Genomic DNA, 26,324 nt, shown 5'->3' on the forward strand with positions numbered 1-26,324 from the left:
ATAACTGAATCCCGAGGGAGCCTTCAGGCTGTCTATGTCATAACACACACACACACACACACACACACACACACACACACACACACAAAACCAGGTGTGGCAGTCTGCTCCTATAATCCCTGCACCTGAGTCGTGGACACAGGAGCAAAAGAAGTTCAAGGTCACTCTCAGTTATATATAGAGAGTTTGAGACTAGCTTGGGCTACGTGAAACCTTGTCTCAAAAAAAAAAACAACAAAAAACAAAAAAAATCAAACTTCCTAAGTGTGGGGTTTCAGGCATGAGACACCATACCCAGCTCCATCACCCTCTTTCCAGGATTTCATGTAGTGCAGGATGGCCCCAAACTTACTATGTAGCCAAGGATGACCTCGATCTTCTGAATCTTCTGCCTTTACCTCTCACTCTACTGAGATTACAGACATGAGCCTCCATAATTGGTTTATATGGTGCTGGGGACCAAACCCAGGGTTTAGGGCACACCAGCAAGCACTTTACCAGCTGAGCACCATCCTTAGCCTCAACTTTCTCTTTAAAAATGTTAGGCTTGCCAGGCGGTGGTGGCACACGCCTTTAATCCCAGCACTCCGGAGGCAGAGGCAGGCAGATCTCTGTGAGTTTGAGGCCAGCCTACTCTACAAGAGCTAGTTCTAGGACAGGCTCCAAAGCTACAGAGAAATGCTGTCTCGAAAATAAAACAAAACATCAAGCAAAAAATGTTAGGCTTGCCTAAATTCTGTATTTGTTTCCTTTGCCCTAAAGCTAGCCAATGCCGAACTGGGGTTGTAGCTCAGTGATATAGCACTGGCCTATCACGAGCAAGGCCTTGGGTTCCGTCCCTAGTATTCAGGCGTTTCCCATAAGGGCACAGGTTCTCCAACGCATTGCAATACAGTGCATAGGAAATTCAAATTCTTTGTGTGTTCCTAGAAACAGATATCTCCCCTGAGAGGACTATAATCCTATCAGTTGGGGTCCCACCTTCATCCTCATGTAATCTAGTCTTCTCCCTAAACTCCCAAAACATATAAAATCTCCAAATACAGTCACAATAGAGGTAAGGTCTTCAACACAGGTGGGCTTTGTTTGTTTGGTTTTGGTTTTGGCAGGGATGGAGTGGGGAGATGAACACTCAGTCCAGAGCAAGAATCTCTTTGTGGAAAAACTACAGTATTGGTGGTCCGCTTCCATTCATTAGCATGTCTCCCACCCACTACCCCGAATATTGACTATTCTGTCGGTGGCAAGCACACCGCACCCCTGTTAGCACTTGGCCTCTTGTGCCATGTTCAGTGTCTATTTTTCAACACTTTGCTCCCATCTCTCCAGGGACACAATACACCTTTCCCAGGCAGTGTGGTATGTTATCTCATCAGCTTTGTTAGTGTACACACAATATATTTCTGCATCCACCATTCTGGGTTCCTTTTTGGGTCCTGTCTCTTAATTCCTTTACAAACCAACAAGCCGGGCCTGGTGAGACACAGCTGCAATCCCAGTACTTGGAAGGTGGAGGCAGGAGGATTAAAAGTTCAAGTTTATCCTTAGCTACACAGCCAGTTTGATGCCAGTCTGGGATACGTGAGACCCTGTGTTGAACACACGCAGCGGTGACAGGCAATGCCATCAGTACCTTTAGAAACTGAAGAGGCTTTGGCAACTTCTTATGCCTCAGACTACTTCAGCCTCAGACTACTTACGAGGCTTCTGATGTGAGAGGTCTCATATTGTACATTCTTAAAATGGCCAGCAACTAGCTCCATTTTGGAGAATTCCAGGAAATAAGGGTTCTTATTATCCCCGAGCCTGGGACCTATACTGCCAGTATTGCCAACTATACTTTAGGTCATGAAAACTGCATCCCACAAGCTTGGCACAGTTATGAAGGCCTCCTTAAGTCAGTTCAGAGGACTGGAAATGCAGCCTAGTTGATAGAGCACTTGCCTAGCATGTGTGAGGGCCTGGATTTAGTCTCTAAACACTGCATATAAAAACTAGCCAGCTGGGCGGTGGTGGCACACGCCTTTAATCCCAGCACTCGAGAGGCAGAGGCAGGCGGATCTCTGTGAGTTCGAGGCCAGCCTGGTCTACAAGAGCTAGTTCCGGGACAGGCACCAAAGCTATAGAGAAACCCTGTCTCGAAAAACAAAAAAACAAAACAAAACAAAACAAAAAAACCAGCCACGATGGCCCATGCCCATAATCCCAGCAGTTAAGAGGCTGGGGTAGGAGAATTACAGATCTTGAATCTTGAGTTTAAGGCCCACCTATCCTGCCTTACAGGCCCCTGTCTCAAAGAAACAAAAAGCCAGTGTGGAACCTACCCTGGGCCCTCTGGTGTAAACCCACCTGCAGGTAGCTTTCACCATCCCCAGCTCCTAGGCAGACGCTATGGTGCTAGGCAAAGTCCATCCTTAGGCAAATGCAGCTCCTTGGGATGAATTGGGCAGTACTGGGCATCCATGGCTTATGGGAGGGGACTGCCAGTCACCAAGTGGGGTGAAGCTCAGCGAGTGCAGTGGCATTCCATTTAGTCAAGGTGTCTTCTAAAGGACGGGCTTGGAGGCTTATGCATGTGACCATCTTCTGGCGACCGCCTTAGCATAAGATGCTTTGGTTAACAGATATTTTCACTTTCATATTTATGAGGCAAAAGTGTTTTTTACCATTACTTAAATATTGTCCCCTCCAAGGTAAAGAACTTTTGCTCCCTGGAAGTACGAGATGTAAATGACGATCGCGACCATTTTTACGTATACCAGTCACAGTGCAAGGTTTGACAAACACCCCCTGTTCCCTTTATACCACAGGGTAGTGTTAATAAAGACATTCATTTCTCTTCTTAGAATACATAATATGGGGAGACTGGCGAGATGGCTCAGCAGTTAAGAGCACTGACTACTCTTCCAGAGGACCCAGGTTCAAGTCCCAGCACCCCACATGGCAGCTCACAACTCCAGTTCCAGAGACTCTGACACTGCTACACCAATACACATAAAAATAAAATTAATTTCAAAAAAAAGAATATACAATTATAATATGGGTGTTGCCAACCCCTACTTCCCCCCTCCCATACAAGACAAGCTTTTGAGCATTCTAGACAAGTGTTCTACCATTTAGCGACATTCCCAGCCCTACGGTATAATTTAAATCATCTCTAAATTACAATAAATAACACAACTGGGAGGGTTGGAGGCTTTGTTGTTGTTGTTGTGTAACCTGGTCTCACTCTCTCTCTCTCTCTCTCTCTCTCTCTCTTTTTTTTTTTTTTTTTTGGATTTTCGAGACAGGGTTTCTCTGTAACTTTTGATTCCTGTCCTGGAACTAGCTCTTGTAGACCAGGCTGGCCTCGAACTCACAGAGATCCGCCTGCCTCTGCCTCCCGAGTGCTGGGATTAAAGGCGTGCGCCACCACCGCCCGGCTTCTTTTTTTTTTTTTTTTGAGACAGATTTTTTTTCTGCAGCTTTGGAGCCTGTCCTGGAACTAGCTCTTGTAGACCAGGCTGGCCTCGAGCTCACTCAAATTGTCAGCACGATGCCAGCAGATGCAGATACCTATATACATATAGATAGTAAGGTTACTATAATGAAACAAATGAATTTCGTCATCATCTGTAGTTCTCCTTTTTTGGTTTCTATAAAGCCTAATCAACAGACATGCAATATACTGGACTTGCATATTGTATACTGGATCTCTGAATATTTTCTCCTTTTATGTCCTTTCACCCACATCTCTCCACCAGTCTTCTTTAGATATGAATTTTGGATTCTTTTTTAAAGATTCCACATATAAGACCACGCAATAATTTTCTGTGCCTATCTTTTTTCACTTAGCACAATGCCTCTCGAGCGCATCCATTTTCTGGTAAGATCTGGTTCTCTTGACAGGACTGAGTCACATTCTTTTACGTGCTAGAGTTTCTCTTTCCACTCCTGACAGCTTATTTTCATAGCTTGGCTATTGTGGATCATAAGAATGAACAAGGAAAGCAGAGAGCTCTGCGAAGGTATCATTTATGTTAGAAAAAATATTGCTGGGTGGCTTAATTTTTAGTATCTCTGAAATCCTCTGTACTGTTTTCCGTATGACCAAAACAATTTGAATTTATTACTTCTTATAAGGGAGTAAGTACAGCAGAGAGGGTGGGAAGAGAAAGGGTTAAAAAGACGACCCCCCCCCCCCAAGCCTGGTGGAATAAGGCTGTAATCCTAGTCCTTGGGAAATGGAAGTAGGTGGGTCAGAAGGTCAAGGTCATCCGCCTCACAGTTTGTAGGTTTGAGGTCAGCAGAGCTTGGTAAGGTCCCATCTCAGAAACAATAAAAATTATAAAACTAGAAGATCGAGCATCACCCAGGGCCACATCTCTTTCATCATTATTTTATTTGTATTTTTGCCTGTATGTATGTCTGTGTGAGGGTGTTGGATCCTGGAGTTACAGACAGTCGTGAGGTACCTTGTGGGGGATGGGAATTCAACCCCCGTCCTGGAAGAGCATTCAGTGCTCTTAACCGCTGAGCCATCTCTCCAGCCCCAAGGGCAACATTCTTAGTGGCAACTATCCGCTAGAACTGAAGCTTCACACTCAGGCACTGTACAACCCCCCTGAAGCATCTGGGTTTGCGACTCCAGTTCCCCACCAGTGACAGCAGCGGATGACCACCGAAATCTCACAAGAGCAGAGTATCAGATCCAAGAACACAGACACTTCAAGTCTCGGTTGCCTCCAAACACCAGAAAATTCCTATCATGTCAGAGCCTGGGCTTCAGGAACCTTTCCCAACACTAGGAAGAAAAAAAAAACAAAACAAAAAAAAAAACAAAAACAAAAGCCTTACTAGCGCCGGAAGCTCGGTACGTTTGCCATGATCACCTGACCCACCAGCTGGCTTCTGATTGGAGCTACTGGGGTGGGACCGAGTCCCAGAGGCTACGGTATTGGTTAGTCCCCCAGGGCTCGTCCAATCAGAACTCTTCTTCTTGCGGCGCGAAGCGAGCGAAGCGGGGCGCCGGAGGGCCTCGTCGGCGCGCGGAGTTTGGATTTAGGTTGGCGCGGCGTGAGCCTGAGTGAGGTGAGTTCGGCGAACTCGGGGCTGCGGCGACTCTGCCAGGTACTCGGCTCTCCCCGGGCCTGCCCGGAGTCCCAGGCCTCGGCCATTCCCCTAGTCGTCCGCCCCTATTCTCGCTTGTGGCCAGTAGCCCTGGCGGGAGAAAAGCCCCAGAGCCCCAGAAAAGGCCCAGTCGGGCGGCCGATGCTTGAGTCTTGCTGTCCACACATTCCTTAAGGTCCAGGATCTTGCTTTTTGTCTGTCACACGCGAGAAATGGTCTCATCTGTTCCCCGGCGTTTAAGGCTGCAACGACCCCTTATCAACACACAAATTGCCCTGGTTTTAGACGGCTAGAATCCAAAGCTCCGGCCTCATTTGCCTAAAGGGCACGTGGGCTTGGATGCCAGAGAGAAAATCTGAGGAAGACCTGCCCAACTCGGAAGCGTGTCCCACTGCCAACCTATCCATCGGTCACTTGCTGGCTGAGATGAACCCGCCTCCCACTTGACAGCTCCCGGCGCCGTCAGCCACACAGCGCTCCTGTGCCTACCCCATTAAGGGGCAGGGGTAGGAAAGACTGATTGAGAGGTCCCGAGGTGGAGCAGCGGAGAGGCAGAAGCCTGGGGAGTGGAAAATCCATTGGATCTGTAGTGGAACTTGGAAGACTATTCTTCCTCAGTGCTGACTAGCTGAACACCACGCCCAGATTGAATCAACAGTCTGTTAGCCTGGCTGCTATTCTGTCAGAAGGTCGCTTTAAATTTACTTGGAGGAAATGGAGTTTCTAGGTGTCAAATCACTTTTGGGGTTGGGGACGAGGTTTTGAGACAGGGTTTCTCCGTGTAGCCCTGGCTGTCCTGGAACTCACCCTGTAGACCAGGCTGTCCTCAAACTCGGGGATCTGCCTGCCTCTGCTTCCCATGTTGGGGGAGGAGGCAAAGGTGTGCGTCACCCCCACTGCCCCATCACTTTCAATGCTAGTTCCCAAGGCAGGGAGTGGCTATCAATATTTTTTGTTGTTGTTTTGGCTCTTGTCGTCCAGGGTGGCCCTCAAACTTGTGTAGCTGAGGTTGACCTTAGACTCCTGATCTTACAGCCTCACCTCACAAGTGCTGGGGTTACAGGCTCGTGCCACCAACCCAGATATTTTAAATTGTATGTTTTGAAATGTATACCCTTAAATTAAGAGAGCCTAGCATAGAATGTAACATCTTAAGCTTGGTTGATGGGCATATAACTGTCTGTCTGTTTTCTGTACGTTTCCTTTGTCTTTTGTGGGGAGTGGGGATATGAGTGTGTCCTTGTTTATATTCATGCAGGTGTGTGTGTGTGTGTGTGTGTGTGTGTAAGCAGGCCAGATACATCTTCCTCGGTTGTTTTCCACCTTAGTGTTTGGGACAGTCTCACAGTAAACCTGGAACTTACTGATTTAACTAGCAGGCCTCCCAGAGCTGGCATTATAGGTACATGTTACCACACCTGACTTTTTAGGTGAGTTCCAAAGGTCTGAAATCAGATCCTCATGTTTGCACTTAGACTAACTGAACCATTTCATAGGTCTTTTCTGTCTCACTGGGTTCAAAGGGATTGCGAGCCGATGTGTACAATTTAGTGTCTAAAAGCCTCTGAGTGTAGAGTTAAGATCAGCTTCCACAGGAGTGGTGGTTCACACCCGTATAATTCCAGCGCTTTGAGTAAGACAGGAGAATGGAGAGTGAGCAGCTGTATGGAGACTACATGTCAGAAACAAGCTACCTGTGGCAGCTCAAGCCTGTGTCCACACACATGGAAGGGGAGGCAGAAGGGTCAGGAGTTAATTCTACCTCGGGTACATAGTGAATTTGAGACCAGTCCGGAATATATGATGAGACCCTGTCTCCAAATCCCAAAGCAAACATAAAAATGCCCATTGCTTTTTTTTGGGGGAGGGGGTTCGAGACAGGGTTCTCTGTATCTTTGGAGCCTGTCCTGGAACTAGCTCTTGTAGACCAGGCGGGTCTCGAACTCACAGAGATCCGCCTGCCTCTGCCTCCCAAGTGCTGGGATTAAAGGCGTGCGCCATCACCGCCCGGCTGGTTCAGAGATTTTTAATTGAGTGTTATTCTGTATAGCATACAAGGGCTCTAACAATGAACTCTGCTACCAGCTCTTGGTGTTTGAGACAGGTCTTGTTATATAACTCTGGCTGGCCATGATCTGGCTATCCTTGTCTCTGACTCCTGAGTGCTGGGATTATAGTTGTGTGTCACCATGACCAGCTCTATGTGTTTTGCTAGTATTTGTTGTTAATTTTCTGTCTCCTTTTGCTCTGTGTCATGGTAGGAGTTGCGCCTAGGGCTGGTGCTCACCAGGCAGGTGTTTCACCACCACTGAGTCACACTCTAGCAGTTGATGTTTCTAAAATGCGTCTGGTCGAGAGCAGTGGTTCTTTTGGGAAAGTGCCTACTGCACAAGCATGAAGACCTAAGTTCAGATCCCCAGAACCCACATAAAAAAGCCAGTCCAGCAGCACAAACCTGTAATCTCATCACAAAGATGAGACAGGAGCTTGTTGACCAGCAAGTCTAGTCAGACTGACAAACTCCAGGTTCAGTGGAAAGACACCTAATTGGCTCTGGCCTCCACACGCAAACTCACACACTTGCACTTGTGAGTATAACACACACATTGACACACCCACACACCCTATCATGGAAATCTGATTTGCAGCAGGTTGGAGAGAAGTTGTGGATAATATTGGGGTCCCCTATTAGAGTCTGAAACAGATGAAAGAAAGGCATGGGGCCAGGCATGGTGGTGTGCAACTATAACCCTAGTGCTCAAGAGCCTCCACAGTAGGATCACTGGGAGTATAGGCAGTGGTGGCACACGCCTTTAATCCCAGCACTCGGGAGGCAGAGGCAGGCAGATCTCTGTGAGTTCGAGACCAGCCTGGTCTACAAGAGCTAGTTCCAGGACAGGCTCCAAAACCACAGAGAAACCCTGTCTCGAAAAACCAAACCAAAACTAAACAAAACAAAACCACAGAGAAACCCTATCTCAAAAGAAAAATACAAAACCAAAAAAGATGACAGTCCCACCATACAGATGAACCTCGAAGACATTCTAGTAAGCAGAATTGTCAGTTACAGAGGAACAAATACAACATAACTCCACTTACAGTAGGGAAGGTGCTATGTGTAGGGAGATAAGCAAATTCTATTTGATTAGCTTTAGGAGTGAAAGACGAAGATGCCTGGAGAGCTGCAGGACAGCACTCTGCCTATATTGTATTATTCACCTAAAGAAATTTGAGACAAGCCGGGCGGTGGTGGCGCACGCCTTTAATCCCAGCACTCGGGAGGCAGAGGCAGGCGGATCTCTGTGAGTTTGAGGCCAGCCTGGTCTACAAGAGCTAGTTCCAGGACAGGAACCAAAAGCTACGGAGAAACCCTGTCTCGAAAAATCAAAAAAAAAAAAAAAAAAGAAAAGAAAAAGAAAATTGAGACAGCAAGCAAGAGTTCAAAACCAGCCTGGGCTATACAGTAACACCCTGTCTCAAAACCAAAAATGAAACAAATTCATTCAGAGGGTAGATTTCAGGTGTTCTTATCACAATAAAATGAAAACAACTGGTATAATGAAAACAACATTTCAATTTATTAGCAATATATATTTAAATATTTCATGGGCATTGGTGTTTTGCCTGCATATATGTCTCTGTGAGAGTGTTGGATTCCATGGACTTGGAGTTACAGTTGTGAGCTGCCATGTGGGTGCTGAAAATTGAACCTGGAAGAGCAGCAAGAGCTCTTAATCGCTGAGCCCCAATGAAATATATTTTTAAGGTATAAAAATTGGTGCTAAAAAGAACTCGGTAGTTAGAGCACTTTCTACTCTTCCAGAGTACCCAGGTTTGATTCCCAGCACCAACATTGCAGGTCACAACCATTTGTAACTCTAGTTTCAGGTGATCTAATGCCCTATTCTGTCACCCAAGGACACACAGACATGCATGCAGGCAAAATACTCATAAACAAAGTACTTTTTTTTTTTAATATAAAAAAGGGGCTGGAGAGGTGGTCCAGAGGTAACGAGAACTTGTTTCCCTTGCAGAGGATCCTTGCTTGTCATCATTCCGTAAGCCTGACAACCATGAGATCGGATGCAGACGTGTGGGTGTCTGTAACCCCAGTGCAATGATGGGAAGTGATGATGGAGGCAGGAGAGTCTCTAGAAGCTGTCAGCCAGCTAGCCTGGGTTGCACGGTGGTGGGGAAACCCCATCTTAAGAAGGGCAGAAAGTCTAGGAGCCAATAACTGAAGATTGTCCTCTCTATACCTGCCACGTGGCTGCATCCCAGTGTGCACACACTTACACAGTATCAGACTCGGCTATTGAGTTCCTCCAGAAAAACAAAAGTGAGAATTTTGATTGGAATTTTATCAGTTTGGGAAGAAGTAGCATCTTGAGAATAGTACCTTTTTGTCATGAATGTGGCTCATTCGTTCTTTAATTTTTATTTATTTATTTATTATGTATGCAATATTCTGTCTGTGTGTATGTCTGTAGGCCAGAAGAGGGCACCAGACCTCATTACAGATGGTTGTGAGCCACCATGTGGTTGCTGGGAATTGAACTCAGGACCTTTGGAAGAGCAGGCAATGCTCTTAACCACTGAGCCATCTCTCCAGCCCTCGTTCTTTAATTTTTTAAAGAACTTGGTTGTTTCTCATGAGCATGTGTATGTGTATAGACATAGTTTGTTGGATATTGATGTCACTGTACGTAAATCATAAGTTTTCTGGTTTTTTTTGTTTGTTTTTGTTTTTTCGAGATTGGATTTCTCTGTGTAACCCTAGCTGTCCTGGAACTAGCTGTAATCTAGTATTGTGGTGAGCTCTCTTAGTTGATTTTCTAGTGATGAACTAGCCTTGTATTCCCGAGACAACAGAATATGGCCCTGGTTTTATATATAGCTGGGTTTTGTCTGCTGTCATTTGGAATTTGTGCACCTACATCTGTGAATAAGAATTAAAGCCTGGGGTGTTTTCACTGTTGAGCTGGCTTGCAATGTTTGCTTTCAGAGGCAGATGTACATACAGTAAGAGAAGTGAGAAGCTGGTCTGTGCTCTGGGGTTGTCTATGTGAAATCGGAGTGCTTTTTACTGTAAATGTTCAGAACACTTTCTGTTTGCTACTTCCTTCCTCTCGCCTCCCCCCTCAAAAAAAAGACAGGGTCTTATGTGATAGCCCAGACTACCCAGAACTCACTGTGTGGCCAAAGCTGGCCCTAAACTCACAGCAGTGCTCCTGATTTAGCCGCCTACGGCATCAGCCATCACACCTGGCACTCCTGATCTCAATTGCTCACCAATTCTAGGTATTCAATATTGCTTTGGCAGCTTAAGATAATAAAATCAGGTAAGAGAAATTATTCAGAGGCACAAAGTTTGGGGGGAAAAGGTATCACTGTTCTTACCTGCAGATAATAGAAGTGTCTAGAGCACAAATAATAATCAAAATAATTAAATTAAAAAAATTTAGCCTGACCTGATGGTACATGTCTATAATCCCAGCCCTCAAATTTGACTGCATTAGAATTGTATTCAAGGCTGTGCTAGCTGCTACTTGGTGAGTTTGGGGCCGATCTGGACTATGTGAGACTGTTTCCAAAACAGCACACACAGGAGAGAGAGTTTAGTAAGATGACAGTGTACAATTTACATGCAAAACCAATTGTTTAACAAATAAGTTAGACTATATAAGGAAGGGGATAGTCTCATTATAGTAAAAACAGAAAGATTAAAATGTTTCGGAATTTTAAGACATAAATGGAGAAATCTTTAAAGACTGCTAAATCTTACAAAAGTTGACTTAATCAAATGCAAAGTCTTTTCCCAAGATAGAATGACTTAACACCCTGAGAGCACTGGATCTTCATAAGTTGACACAGATTTAATGTAGTCTCAGTAAAGAGATCAGCAAGGTTTCTTTCTGGTGTTAGACATGTTGGTTCTAAAGTTCATGCAAACAAAGTACAAGACCATGAAGCCAGGTATGGTGTCCCACACCTGTAGTTTGAGCACCTAAATCCGTCACTGGAGGAAGGAAAGAAGTAATAAAGACCGCAACAGAGACCAGTGTAATAGAGAAAGTACCCTGGGTGTGGTGGTGCACGCCTTTAATCCCAGCACTCTGGAGGCAGAAGCAGGCGGATTCTGTGAGTTTGAGGCCAGCCTGGTCTATAAAGCGAGTTCCAGGACAGCCAAAGATAAACAGAGAAACCCTGCCTCACCCCCCCCCTCCCCAAAAGAAAGTAAAGCAATAAAGAAATAGACAAAAATCAAGAGTTGGTTCTTTGAAAAGATGTGGAGTTCAGAGGACAGCTTGAGGAAGTTGTTCTTTGTTTCCACTGCGTGGGTTCTGAGAATCTAACTAAGGCCATTGGACTTGGTGACAAGTGCTTTTAATTACTGAGCCATCATCACAGGCCCCTGAAAAGGTATTTTTAAATTGACCGTCTTTTAACTAGATGAACAAAGAAAGTGTCTTAGTTCCTTTTCTATTGCCGTGATGGAACATCACGCCCAAGGCAGCTTATAAAAGAAAGCATTTAGTGGGGGTTCATGGCTACTGAGGGCAGGAGAGCATGTGATTGTCCTGGCAGCAGGGAGGCAGGCAGTTATGGTGTTGGAGCAGTAGCTGAGAGCTTACATCTAACCTGCAAATTGGAGGCAGAGAGAGAGAGGAGAGAGAGCACCAGTTGGAATGATATAGGTTTGAAACCTGAGTCCCCCCAGTGACACATCTCCAACAAGACCACACCTCCTAAGTCTTCTCAAACAGTTCCACCAACTGTGGACTAAGATTCAAACATATGAGCCAATGTGAGGCCATTCTAATTCAAACCCCACAGAAAGAAAAGAGATTCCTATAATTAAGGAATGAAAGGACTGTTAGAACTGACTGTAGAAGTGAAAGGATTTTTATCTTTGTCTGGTAGAACAGGCCTATAACTTCAACTTCTCAGGAGACTGATGCAGGAAAATTGTAGGTCAGTGCCAACCTGGGCTACAGAGTATGTTTAAGGGAAGCCTGAATGACTTAATAAGACCTGTCTCAAGATAGAAAGTGAAAAGGTTGGTTGTAGTTCGGTGGCAATGCCGTACGTAGTTCTGTTCCCAGCATAAGATGAGACTCAAAGAAATAAAATGCCTTTTTATGAAAAAGCTATGAGCAGTTGTGTGTTGGCAACTATGATTTGAGGGCTGGAGAGTGACTCAGTGGTTAAGAGCACTGATTCCTCTCCAGGACCCAGGTTCAGTTCCCAGCACTTACATGAAGGCTCACAACAACCTGCAACTCCAGTTCCAGAGCATCTGCTGCCCTTTTCTGGCCTCTTTGGGCATCAGGCACGCACATGACAAAATACATGGAGACAAAATATTCGTATGCAGAAAACCTTTTTAAAAAACCTTCAAAGGGGTTCAGGTGTCGGCACTTCCATTCCTCAGTATGACTGTTGAGAGGCGGGACCTACTGGGAAATACTGAATCGTGGAAAGAGAGACCTCAGAGTTCATGAGTGTCTTTCTCATGGGAATGTGTCTGCCCCATCTCCTCTTTCCATCATGAAGGGCCCATCAGAAACCGACAGACCCTGGAGCCATGCTCTTTGACTTCCTGCTTTTTGTCACTGTAAGCTAAAATCAACCTTTCCTTTCTAAACTACCCAGTTTCAGGTATTCTGACACAACAGAAAAGCTGTAGCACACTTGATAATGTAGAGCAAATGTACACGCTCTAGAAATGTATAAGTACTGGATCATGAAAAAAAAGAAAAATTGAACAGAGCTAGAATTAGTAAGTAGATTGAATTAATCAGGAATGTTCTTAGACACCAAAAAAAAAAAAAAAATCTCAGGACCAGATGGCTGCTGGTGATTTATACTGTAAGTTTAAAGAACTAACCCTCGGTACTGCCAATTTAGCTGGTCATGTTCCTTTCCTCATGAGAGGAGAGCCTTGTGTGCAGTGTCGCCAAGCTACTGCCCCTTCTTGGAAGTGTGTGCAGCCTGTTGCTTGAATGTGTTGCCCTCTGGGACCTTGGGGACAGTTTTCTGGTTAGTATTCATGTGTCTGATCTAATTTTGTCTCTGACCTAGGCTTCCGACATGTATGCAGGCTGCCTTAGGGCACATTGGTCAGGTCTTCATGTCCATCCTCACCAAGTTTCAGAATAAGGAACATGTGATTGAGACCTTGTGTGAGCCAAGTTCAAGTTCCCTGGCCACCAGAGATCCACATTGCAAAGAAGTGAGGCTTTACCAAGTTTAATGCAGGTTAATTTGAAGACATGGTAGCTGAGAAGTTGTTTATCCTTGGTGACTTTGGGATCAGGAATGTCCCCAGCTGTGGTCGCATGGACAAGGGATGGGCCCTGTATTCCTGAGAATCTCCTGTGCTGAGTCCACACCCTACCAAACCATGTTCACTAATTAATTTTGCATCCAGCTAAAAGATTAACACTAAAATCATCTTCATACTGTATAAACAAATCATGTATATAAAAACTATAGCTCAGCAAATTAGAAATACCCAGTTTGAAAGGGCATAGGTGAGTTGAGAATTTTATTAGTGGTTGTACCTTTTGAAAGGCCCTGACCTTGCTTCTAGCACACACACACACACACACACACACACACACACACACACACAAAGCACAACATGGACGAAGGATTTTTCTCGAGAAGATACACAGTGGCCAGTAAACACATGAAAATGCTCATTTTCATAAATTGTTAGAGAAACGCAAATAACAATCAGGATAAAAGAAGACCTTACATCCATTAGAATGTGAAAAAAACAACAACAAAAAAGCCGGAAAATAGCACGTGTTGCTAAGAATGCTTAAAAATTGGAATCTATGCTCACTGTTGGTAGCAGTGTGAAAATGGTGTCATGGAGGGAAACAGTATGGTAGCTCCTCAGATGGTAAGAAGAGAACGGCCTTACGCTTCATTAAATTCACTTCTGGGTTGTATCCAGGACAACTGAAATCAAGATCTCAAATGTAATGGTTATAAATTTTTTAGATTTATTTATTTTATGTGTATGAGTATTTTGCCTGAATGTGTGTATGTGCACCATGTGCATGCCTGGTGCCTAAGAGCTGGAGTTCCAGAGGGTTGCGGAGCCACTGTGTGGGTCCTGGGAACCAAATTCAGGTCTTCTGCAAGAGCAACAAGTGCTCCTACCAGCCAAGCCATCTCTCCCGCCCTGTGGCAATTGGTTTAGTTGTTAGTTAGATTGGATTGGGGAAGGCCTCGGATACTGGTAAAGCACACTCTGGGCGAGTCTGTAATGGTGTTTCCTGAGATCCTGAGGTCTCTGGCCCAGTCAGTGGGTTAGCCAGCCCTTCGATGAATTCATGAGGTGATGGCCTGTTGCGAGGTGGTATCTAGTAGAAGAAGGGCTCACTGGTGGCTATATCTTCCTGCAGTCCCTCATAGGCCCTTTCCTCAGCTCCCAGGCCTATTCCTTCCCCACCATGATGGACACACACTAAAAAACCATAAACCAAACTAATGACAGCTCTTAAGTTGTTAAGGCATTTATTAGGACACAGCAACAAGAAGGTTAGCTAATTTGTCAAGTATTTCTATTCCCATGTTCATAGCAGGTTTATAGTAACTGTGATATAATCCTTGACTGTCAACTTGACTGGAAGTAAGTAAAACCCAAATGGCTGCACACACCTGTGAGGGGTTTTTTCTTAATTAAATCACTTGAAGTGGGAAGATACACTTTAAATCTAGGCCAACCCTTCTGCTGGAAGCCTGGAAGACTATGTAAAGGACATGGAAGAAGGAAACTTTGTTTCCTTGGTTTCTTTATCTGCTTGGTTTCATGGCAAGGCCATTCCTTCACTGGCATTAGAGCCTGCTTTGGAATTCTGGCTTATACAGAAACCAGCTGAGACAACCAGCCTTGTGGACTGAACAACTGCTGGATTCTTGGGCCTTCTGCTGGTAGACAGCCATTGTTGGATTAGCTGGACCACAGCCTGTAGGTCATTCTAACAAATCCCTTTATATGTGCATATCGGTTCATTCTGTAGTTCTCTTCCTCTAGGGAACTCTAATGCAATAACCAACAAGTGGAAGCAATCCAGATGTCCATCATGAGATAAACATAAGCAAAATGTAGTATATACATATTTTAGAACATTGTCTAGCTTTAAAAATGAAGTTCTCACTCATGCTACTTGAGTGAAGATGTTATATTCAGTAAATAAGCCAACTGCAAAGAGCAGGGTCCCTGTGATTCCACTTAACTGAAGAATTAGACACAGCAGACTCTAGTGCAGTGGGTGCTGGTGTCAGAGGAGGGAGAAATCAGGAGATTGTATTAGTAATGGATAAGTGCTGGTGTTATAAAAACCTGAGGAGGTTAGTTGTACAGCGGTGCCACGCTCATGAACACTAACCATTCTAATTCACTTTTTTTTGTTGCCATGATGCACATGTGAATTTTTAGAGTTGGTTTTCTCCTACCTTGGGTTCCAGGGGTTGAAATCAAGTCGTAGGGCTTGATCAGCAGGGACTTTTACCTGTTGCCTGCCTTGACTGCCTTACAGAACACTAAACATTGATGATGGTAATCATGTGTTATATGTAGTTTCATGCAATATCCAAGTTTAAAAAGACAGCTTGAAGCAGTACTTCTCTCATTGGTCAAGTGTGAAATAATTTGTGTGTCATCATTCCTCTATCTATGAGGGATTGGTTTTGAGACACTCTGGATGTAAAGACCATATGTAAAATGACCTCATTTGCTCTTGGCAGGTTACTGAATGTTTATCATTTAGAATCTCTTTATTTCTAATTACTTAAAAAGAAAAAGAAGGCCTTATTTGCTGTATAGCCCTGGCTTACCTGGATCTTTTGAGGGCCTTCTTGCTTCTGCTGCTGAGTGTTCAGATTATAGGTGTGTGCCACTGAGCCTGGCATTTCCTCCTCTTCTTTCTCCTAATCCAGGATCCTTGCGCATGTTTGATAACTCCTTGTTACAAAAAAAAAATACATTTTAATTTATTTATTGTGTACATGTGTGGGAACTTTTTTTGTTTTTGTTTTTGGAGATAGGGTTTTTCTATGTAGCCCTGGCTGTCCTGAGACTCACTCCATAGGTCATATTCCTGCCTCTTGGCAGGGACACCTTTGTTTTTTAAGTAACAGCTTTATTGAGATAGAGTCACATAAAATCCAGTTGTTTGATGTGAACAGTTCATTGACTTTTAGTATACTCATCAAGGTGTGTGCTTATTAGCACAGTCAAGGTTAGACGGTTTTCATAAGCCCAAAAAGTAACCCTAGGCCCTTGTCATTATCCCTAAGTCCTGTCATCCTCCCAACCCTAGACTGTCTGAGACTTGCTATGTAGCTCGAGGGTGTGCTGGTACTTGTTCTGTTGGCCAGGCTGGCCTTACATTTGCAGCACTTTTCCCAAGTGCTGGGACTAGAGGCGTGCACCACAATACCTGGCTAGTATCCTTGACTTTTAGTTATGTTTGTTGTCAGAGCAGGTAGAGTTTCTTCATATTGAAGATAACTATGTTGTTGTTGTTGTTGAAATAAGGTTTTGCTTCAACCCGGGCTGGACTTGAACTCTCAATCTTCCAATCTCAGGCTTCTTCTGAATTACAGATACACACCATACTACCCCCTCTACTGGTGCTTATTGTCCCATTTACATGTTGTGTCTTACAGATACTGCCAAATGTGCCTTTTATTTCTCAAAATCAAATATCTTGTTGTCTGTCTCAGGTCTGATAGTGTTATCAGTTCACTAGTTATTTCCATGCCTTGTTGTGTGGCTATTGCTGTGCCTGTCCTTGTAAGTTGTTTTTGGAATTATTTAAGGTCTAGAATAAAGGCGTATTTTTCCAGACAGGGTTTTGTGCTTGCCAAGTGACTTGGTGTTAGACTTTAAATTCATACCTTCAAATTTTTTTTTTTAAATTAGGTAGTGAAAGTTGCTTAGGTTTGTGGTTTCAGTGTTTTCCTTAGTTAATCCTTTAGAAACAGGTAACTTTACTTTTTCTGTAGATTCTTGGGGAGTGGGACTTAATTAATGTTTTGTTTTGTTTCTTCTTCCCCAAAGAACATAGTTTGTGGGAATGCTCACAACCTTCATGGGCCTTCACCTTGACTTCCTCCAGTCTTTTCCTCCAAAGTGTAAATTGGTGATGCAGTTCTCAAATTAGACAGACATCCTCTGCTCTCATCACCTTTCTGGGTGCCCAGTGCCGTTGAGATTATGGCTTCAAGAATTTTGAAGAGAAAATATAAAAGATTGGATAGATGTACTTCAGATTTTTTTTTTTATCCAGCAATAATCTAGGGCATAAGGCTTTTCTACAAATTACCAGATAGTGAAATTTTAGGCTTTGCGTGGCTGGTGGTCTATGCAGTTCTCCTGTGCATGCAGAAGCAGCCATAGGTCATATAGATTAGATATAGTTTGGGCAGTTTTTAAACTTTTTAATTCCTAAATTCTCCTTTGAACATGTAGATTCTTTATATATTTCTTATCAATTTTTTTGCTTAATTTTGTTAACTAGACATTATTGAAACATAACCTATTTGTAAAAGGCTGAGAATTACTTAACTCTATTTTTAATGTTTTTTTTTTTACTCTTCCACAGTTTTTCCTCCCTCTTCTCTTCCCAGTTGCTCCCCTCTCTCCCAGATCCACCCTCCCTATTTCCCCTCCCAGAGATATTAACGAAACACAGCATCGTATACTATTATAAGACCAGGCATATACTATCACATAAAGGCTGGCTAAGGCAACCCAGTAGTCAGAAAAGGGTTCCACAAGTAGGCAAAAGAGGCAGCAACCCCCTCCCCCCAATTAGGAATAGCATAAGAACTCCCTGAGCTCTGCCTGTGTTTGACTGTGGGACCCTGCATCATTCGTCAGCTGCTGGATGGAATCTCTCAGGTCTCTTTGATGAGGATTGTGCTAGGCTCTGGTCCAGAACACTCTGCAGGTAGGGCAAGCTGTAGGTATGTGGCTGGTATCCCAGTCCCTCTACTTGAGGCCTTGCTTAGTTACAGAAGATGACCAGTTCAGGTTCCATGTTCCCCATCACTAGGAGTCTTTGCTAGGGTTACTCTTGTAGATTCCATGGAATTCCTTTGCACTAGGTTTTCACCTCACCCCAAAAATGCCCCCCAATTCCATTCATTTCTCTTAGTATTCCACATGCACACACTTGATCCCCTGCCTGTTTCCAGTGCCACCACCCCCAGTCCATCCCCAAAATCTATTCTGTTTCCCCTTCCCAGGGAGATCCATGTGTCCCTCTTAAGCCCTCCTTTGCCCCTCTGGGTCTGTGGACCGTAGCATGATTATCTTTTACTTTACAGCTACTACCCACTTGTGAGTGAGTATACACCATGTTCATTTCTGGGTCTGGGTCACCTCACTCAGGAGGATTATTTTCTAGTTCCCTCCATTTGCTTGCATATTTCCTGGTGTCATTGTTTTTAACAGCTGAGCAGTACTCCACTGTGTAAATGTACCGCATTTTCTTTATCCATTCTTGGTTGAGGGACATCTAGTTTGTTTCCAGGCTCTGGCTATTATAAATACAGCTGCTATGAACATAGTTGAGCAAGTGTTAGGATCGGGCATCCTTTGGGTGTTTGTCCAGAGGTGGTATAGGTGGATCTTGAAGTAGGTCGATTCCCAATTTTCTGAGAAAGCACCATACTGATTTCCAGAGTGTCTGTACAAGTTTGCATTCCCACCAGCAATGGAGGAGTTTTCCCCTTGTTTTCTATCCTCGTCAGTATAAGTTGTCATTAGTGTTTTTGGTCTTAGCAATTCTGACAGCTGTAAGAGAGAATCCCAGAATCATTTTGCTTTACATTTCCCTTATAGCTAAGGATGTTGAATGTTTCTTTAAGTGTTTCTTGACCATTTGAGTTTCCTCTGTTGATAATTTTCTGTTTAGATCTGTACTTCATTTTTAAAATTGTATTATTTAATTTTTTGATATCTAATTTCTTTTTTTCTTTATATTTTTTGGATATTAGCTCTATGTCAGATGTGGAGTTGGTGAAAATCTTTTCCCATTCTGTAGGCTGCCTTTTATCCTCATGATGGTGCCCTTTGCCTTACAGAAGCTTTTCAGTTTCATGAGGTGTCATTTATTAATTGTTGATCTTAATATTTGCACTATTGGTGTTCTATTCAAGCTATCTCCTGTTCCAGTGAGTTCAAGACTACTCCCCACTTTATCTTCTATCAGGTCTAGTGTGTCTGGTTTATGTTGAGGTCTTTGATCCACTTTGACTTGCATTTTGTGCATGGTGATAGATATGGATCTGTTTGCAGTCTTTTACATGCTGGCATCTGATTAAGCCAACACTATTTGTTGAAGATGCTTTTTTTCCTGTTGTATAATTTTGACTTTTTTGTCAAATCAGGTGCCATAGGTATGTAGATTTGTGTCTGAGTCTTCGATTCAATTTTGTTGATTAGTGTGTCTGTTTTTATGCCAATACCATGTGGTTTCTATTACTACAGCTCTACAGGACAACTTGATGTCAAGGATGGTGATTCCTCTGGAAGTTCTTTTATTGTGCAGGATTGTTTAGGCTATCCTGGTTTTTTTTTTTTCCATATGAAGTTGAGTATTATTCTTTCAAGGTCTGTAAGGAATTGTGTTAGAATTTTGAAGGCTCTCCTGCAGCCCAATGGGCTCGTACTTCAGCGACTATTGGCTGAAGAAGTGGAAGGTCCGCCTGCAGCATACTATGCTAGTCCTACTGATCCATTAGTATGAGAGGTCTTTCCATCTTCTGATAATCTTCTTCAATTTCCTTCTTCAAAGACTTGAAGGTTTTTTTTTTAATCATGCAGGTCTTTCACTTACTTGGTTAGAGTAATGCCAAGATATTTTATATTACTTGTGGCTATGTGAAGGGTGTTGTTTCCCTGATTTCTTTCTCAGACCATTTGTCATTTGTATATAGGAGGGCTCCCAATTTTTTTTTCAATTAATCTTGTATCCAGCCACTTTGCTGAAGGTATTTATTAGCTGCAGGAGTTCTCTGATAGAATTTTGGGGTCACTTGTATATACTATATCTTAATCTGCAAATAGCAATACCTTGACTTCTTCCTTTCCAATTTGTATCCCCTTGATCTCCTTCAGTTTTCTTATTGCTCTGGCTAAGTTTTCAAGTACTATATTGAATAGATATGGAAAGAGTGGACAGCCTTGTCTTGTTTCTGATTTTAGTGGAATTCATTTGAGTTTCTCTCTATTTAATGTGATGTTGGCTATAGACTTGCTGTAAGTTGCCTTTATTATGTTTAGATATGTTTCTTACTTACCTCTGATCTCTCCAATACTTTTATCATGAAGGATTGTTGGATTTTGTCAAAGGCTTTTTCAGCATGTGATGATATGATCATGTGGTAGGTTTTAAAAAAATGAAATAAATCTATATTTTTAAACAACTGTAAATGAGAAGATTCTTGGGAAAATGGGCTTTGAAGCTCTGATAAGTATAATTAATTCAGGAATACATTTGGACAGCTGTTTTTCTACTTTAGGTTAGAGAGAGTGTTACATGTCTTGTCCCAGTTTCCTTGCTGTTGCTATGATAAAATACCCTGACAAAGCACCACCAGGGAGAAAGGATTTATTTTAACTTGTAGTTCAATGTACAGTCCATCATGTCAGGGAGGTCAAGGCAGCAGGAGCTTGAACTGGTCACGTGGTATCCACAGTCGGAAAGCAGAGGGATGGATGAGCGTTCATGGCTGCTCAGCTGCCCTCTCCACTCACGGCCCGGCCTCCCCAGCCAGGGAAGGTCCCACACATAAGTAGGATGTCTCTTCCTGTTTCACGTGATGTAATGAGTCCATTTTCTCACAACACACCTACAGGCTCATTTCCCAAATGATTCTAGATTCTATCAAGTTGATAATCAAAACTAGCCCTATTAAAGAGACATAGGACATTAATGAAGGTCCTATCTAATGTTTCTGTTCAGAAATTGTTTACTTGATGTTTGGTTTGCTAGACAGCCTCTTATTTCTAGGGTCCCAGTTGAGCTTTATGAAGTTATGATTGTTCACATGTTGAGGCTTACCACTTTTGCCCCAGGGAAGATCACCTTTCCCCACTGGCAAGTCACCTGGTGAGGCTTGCTGAGCTTGGCTGTATTTTCAGCAGAGAACTAGAGTAAGGAATAGTCTTTTTGGCAGTCTACCTCTTGATATTCTGAAGTAGCTCTTGTTGCAACGAAAGGAATAAAAGCAAAGTTTGACCTAGAAAAAGAAGTTGTCCTAATTTTGAGAAATCTAAAAATTGCTCATTTATTTGAAAGAAATGGAATCCTCCACCCCCCAAAAAACTTTTCTTTGTCACGTCTCTGTGTTATTAAAGAGGTTTATTTATTTATCTATCGTTTACAACTTGATTTGATTTGATTTTACTACAGTCTGTGTAATCTGTCCTGGAACTCACTTTGTAGACTGGCCTTAAAGTCACAGAGATCCGCCTGTCTCTGCCTCTGAGTGCTGTTGTGCCACCATGCTTGGCTCATTTTTTGTTCTGTTTTTCAAGACAGGGTTTCACTGTGTAGCTGATTGTCCTGGAACTCACTCTGTACACCATGCTGGTTTCAAACCCAGAGATCCATCTGCCTCTGCCTCCCAAGTGCTGGGATTAAAGGTGTATGCCACCTCTGACTGGCAATACTTATTAAAGGTTTTTTTAAAAATATCTTTCTTTTGTTTTAATAATTATATATTTTCTAGCAGTAGCCCTTTTCTTATTACTCTTTCTTTGTTATTGTTTATAATTTTGTATTATATGGCATGCATGTATAGCATATGGTCTCATGTATACATGCATGAGCCTGTGTGTGCTCACATGTATGGGAGCCAGAAGAAATTGGATGTTTTTCTGTATATCACTCTCTGCCTTATTCCTTTGCGACAGGGTCTTTCACTGATCCTGAAGGTGGGCTGGTGGCCAGCAAGCCCTAGTGATTTTCCTGCCTCTCCCCATTCTCCAGCACTGCTTGTAGGCATGTAGCCACACCTGGCTTTTTATATGGGTGCTGGGATCTGAACTTAGGTCCTCATGCAGACAGTGCCCTTGCCCACTGAGCCATCTTTTCCAGCTCCGTCTTAGTATTTTTAGGATATTTAATATACTTGGCTAACTTAGATAATCAGTTCCTTCTGTTTTATTGGTCGATTGATTGATTTTGGTTTTTCAAGACAGGGTTTCTCTGTAGCTTTGGAGCCTGTTCTGGAAGTAGCTCTTGTAGACCAGGCTGGTCTTGAATTTACAGAGATTCGCCTGCCTCTGCCTCCTGAGTACTGAGATTAAAGGTGTGCACCACCGCCACCCAGTTTAGTTTTTATTTTTTAATTTTTATGTGTATAGATGTTTTGCCATGGGTGTCGAGTTTTCTGGAACTGTAATTACAGACATTTGTGAGCTGCCATGTCAGTACTGGGAATTGAACCCAGATCCTCTGGAAGAGCAGTCAGTGCTCTTAACCACTGAGCCATCCCTTTTTATTTATTTTTATGATCATTGTTGCTTAAATTATTTGGATAATTTTAAATAGCTAGTTTTAAAGATAAGCCTTGAAGTGACCAATGGTTAAAGTCCTTTTCTGCTACTTTAAAACTCCATAAATAGGGCTGATGAGATGGTTTAGTGGATAAAGGCACCTGCTGCCAAAACTGACGACTTGAACTTTATTCCCAGAGCTGGTGTGGTGAAAGGAGAGAACTGATGTTTTTTATAAGTTATCTTTTGAGTTCCCCACACTCAATGAACAGACAAATAGTAAAAAGGCAAAGGGGATGTGATGTCACAGGTCTTGAATCCCAGGAGCCTGTAAACCCAGCACTGTGAGGCAGAAGTAGGCATATCTCTGTGAGTCAAAGACAGCTAGGATTACATAGAAAGACCCTGCCTCAAAACAACAAAATTAGAACAAACAAAAAAGTTAAAGTGTGTGTGTGGGGACTCTTTAGAAGATATTTTCCTTAGAGCCCTGGCTGGTAGCAGAGGCCTGTAGTCCAACTACTGGGGAGGCTTAAGGCAGGAGGATCTTGGTTTCAAGGTCAATCTGGAAAACTTTTTTAGTGCGACCCTGTCTCAAAGTCAACGTTTTTATTTTTATTTTTTATTTATTTATTTATTTATTATGTATACAACATTCCTTCCATGTATGCTTGCATGCCAGAAGATGGCACCAGATCTCACTATAGATGGTTGTGAGCCACCATGTGGTTGCTGGGAACTCAGGACTTCTGGAAAAGAAGTCAGTGCTCTTAACTTCTGAGCCATCTCTCCAGCCCCAAGTCAAAGTTTTTAAAGGGGTAAGAATGTACCTTAGTGAGAGTTCACTTGCCTAGGGTGTTTGAAGCCCTAACTAAATTCAATCGTCAGTACCACCAAAAATTAAAAAAAAAAAAAAAAAGACTACCTCTGAATATTATGATCTGGCTGTTAAATAATATAGGCTCCCTCGATTTCTGGTCTGAAATCTTATTAATTTAAGACATAGTTCAAATTAGATTCCTTTATTCATCTATTGTGGGATAATGCCTGTACCCTGTAAAGATTTGTCACTTGTATTGGTTTAATAAAATGGTGGTTCATCAGTAGATAGGAAGGAAGTATAGGCAGGGCTACCAGACTAGGAGAATTCTGGGAAGAGGAAAGGCTGAGTCTGCAGTCACCACCCAGATGTAGAGGAAGCAAGATGAAAATGCTGCACTGAGCTGGGCAGTGGTGGCGTGTGCTTTTAATCCCAGCAATTAGGGAGACAGAGGCAGATGGATCTCTGTGAGTTCAAGGCCAGCCTTGTCTACAGAGTGAGTTCCAGGACAGCCAGAGATACACAGAGAAACCCTTTCTCGAAAAACAAAAAACAAAACAACAAAAAAAGAAAATGTTACAATGGGAAAAGTTACCCAGCCACATGGCTAAACATATATAAGAATTATGGATTAATTTAAGTTGTAAGAACTAGTTAATAATGAGCCTAAGCTAATAAGCCAAACAGCTTATAAGCCTCTGTGTGTTTCTTTGGGGCCAGGCAGGACAGAAACCTCCGTCTACAATCGTGTATTCTTTTCATCATTTGTTTTTGGGGATAGGTGTAGACCATGCTGACTTTGAGCTTACTGTGTACCTCAGGCTGGCCTCAAACTCTGATTCTCCCAAGTGTTGGAATTACAGGTAGGAGCCACCATGCTTGGCTTGGATATGGTTTTCCAGTTTGTTTGACCCTCTATTTTGTTTAAGAAAAAAAAAAAATCACTCACAGGTATGCCCGCCCAGATGTAGTCAAGTTGACAACCAAGAGTTGTCACCATAAGTCTACCACTTGTCAACTTAACACAATCATATCTCCTTATGTCATGCTTAATTTCCAAATAAAAACAATCAGGTCATAATTACATCTAACATGTTATAACTATTCTACATAGAATCACAAAATACATTATATATTTAACCAGGTTATTATTACATGTAACATGATAGAACTATCTATCCCTCCTGAAACAGCAAACACTTCTATCTTAGTCATTGTTCTGTTGCACGAAGAGCCACCATAACCACAACTCTTATAAAAAGAAAGAATTAGGGCTTGCTTAGGTTTCAGAGGCTTAGTTCATTGTCGTCATGGTGGGGAGCATGGCAGCATGCAGAGAGACATGGTGTTGGAGAAGGAGCTGAGAGTTCTACATCTGGATCTGCAGACGGGAAGGAGGGAGGAAGAGAGGGAGGGAAGGAAGTGGGGAAGAGACACTGGGCCTGGCTGGAGCTTCTGAAACCTCAAAGCCTACCCCCAGTGATATACTTCCTTCAACAAGGCCACACCTCCTAATCCTTCTAATCCTATCAAAGAGTTCCCCTACCTGGTGACTAAGCATTCAAATATATGAGTCTATGAGAGTCATTCTTAATTAAAGCACCACACCTAGTGTCAGGAAGAAATGGGGCCTGTAAAGTGGTTCAGTGGGTAAAGGTGCTTGCTCTGTAAACCAAGGACCAGGTTCGATCCCTGGAACCAACATAAAGGTGGAAAGAAAGAAGCAGCTGCACAAAGTTGTCCTCTGACCTCCACAAGTGTGGCAGGTGCCCCTCCATCATGCATGCGTGCAGCTGTACACATATACACTAACTGTAAATGCTGTTTAAATCCAGGTAGAGTGGGAAAGGGGGGTATAGCTTATCTGAAATAACCTCCTTTTAAACTCTTCATAGATGACCACTGTCTTTCTTTAGCTCAGTGATATCCAGGTGGTTTGAGCTGTGCAGTGCAGCGCTTGTTACACAAGGGATATACATGGATGTGACACACTGTTCTAGGCTGCAGCCAGCTGATTATGCAGCACTCTCTCTTGCTGGTCACCCTTTGCACTCACTGCAGATGCTCTTCTATCTTTACCAGATTTTTACCTTTGGACAGAGAATTCACTCACTGGGTGTTCTTGCTAGTTTGCTTTGATTATTCTTCCCCCTCCCTTCTTGTCCTCTTCCTTTTTACTCTCCAAGCCTAGGCCAGACCCCTTTTTTCTTCAGCCCTTTTCTAATCATTGCTTCTCTAACATCTATTGTGTTGATTTTAGCATCTGTTGAGGAAAGGGGGGAAACCAGGCTATTTGTTATTCAAGTAAATCTTTAGCTAGTTAAAAATTATGTTTTAAATGTCACCAGATGTAAATGGTAAAGCAATCTGTTGACCAGAAAAACAAAAAAGAAAAGTAAAAGAAGTAATGAAAGCATGTTACTCTGGGCACGTTTGGAACAGTGACTGAGTCCAGTCCTTTACTGCCTCAATAAATATGTTGAATGGTACAGATTACCTAACTCCACTAATGGTTGCCTTTTTCCTCTTTAGATCATGGCTGCTGTTCCTCTGAACAATCTACAGGAGCAACTGCAGCGCCACTCAGCCAGAAAACTTAATAATAAATTGAATCTTACAAAACCCAAATCTTCGTAAGTATATTTATTAGCATGTGGACAATAACTCGTGTCATACAAATGGAGCTCTTGTCTCTCAGCTCTGTCTAAAGGAGGATCCTATCTATATCTCCCAGTGGCCTAGAACTTACTGTGGTTCAGGCTAGCTTCCCTCACACCTGCAGCAGCCTGCCCTAGCCTCCTGTGTGCTAGGACCCTCTCCACACCTGCTTCTTTCGGCTCGGCCATTTTACAGAGGAGG

At 43.0% G+C, this 26,324-nt stretch overlaps 1 protein-coding gene and 1 pseudogene across 1 annotated transcript in view; both read left to right on the forward strand.

The window, feature by feature from the left end:
* The first annotated feature begins 4,975 nt into the window (after nucleotides 1–4,975).
* Nucleotides 4,976–26,324, forward strand: part of Blm (BLM RecQ like helicase) — a 79,581-nt gene continuing 58,232 nt past the window's right edge. Inside the window, exons 1-2 of the mRNA XM_041650277.1 lie at nucleotides 4,976–5,070; nucleotides 25,998–26,098. Coding sequence (XP_041506211.1) covers nucleotides 26,001–26,098 — 98 coding nt within the window. The 5' untranslated portion in view covers nucleotides 4,976–5,070; nucleotides 25,998–26,000. The remainder of the gene's footprint in view (nucleotides 5,071–25,997; nucleotides 26,099–26,324) is intronic.
* On the forward strand, nucleotides 13,006–13,147 carry LOC121454966 (annotated as a pseudogene).

This window comes from Microtus oregoni, unplaced genomic scaffold (genome assembly GCF_018167655.1).
Source record: "Microtus oregoni isolate MIOR12 unplaced genomic scaffold, Mior012 000000F_ref0000247, whole genome shotgun sequence".
NCBI classification, from domain to species: domain Eukaryota; kingdom Metazoa; phylum Chordata; class Mammalia; order Rodentia; family Cricetidae; genus Microtus; species Microtus oregoni.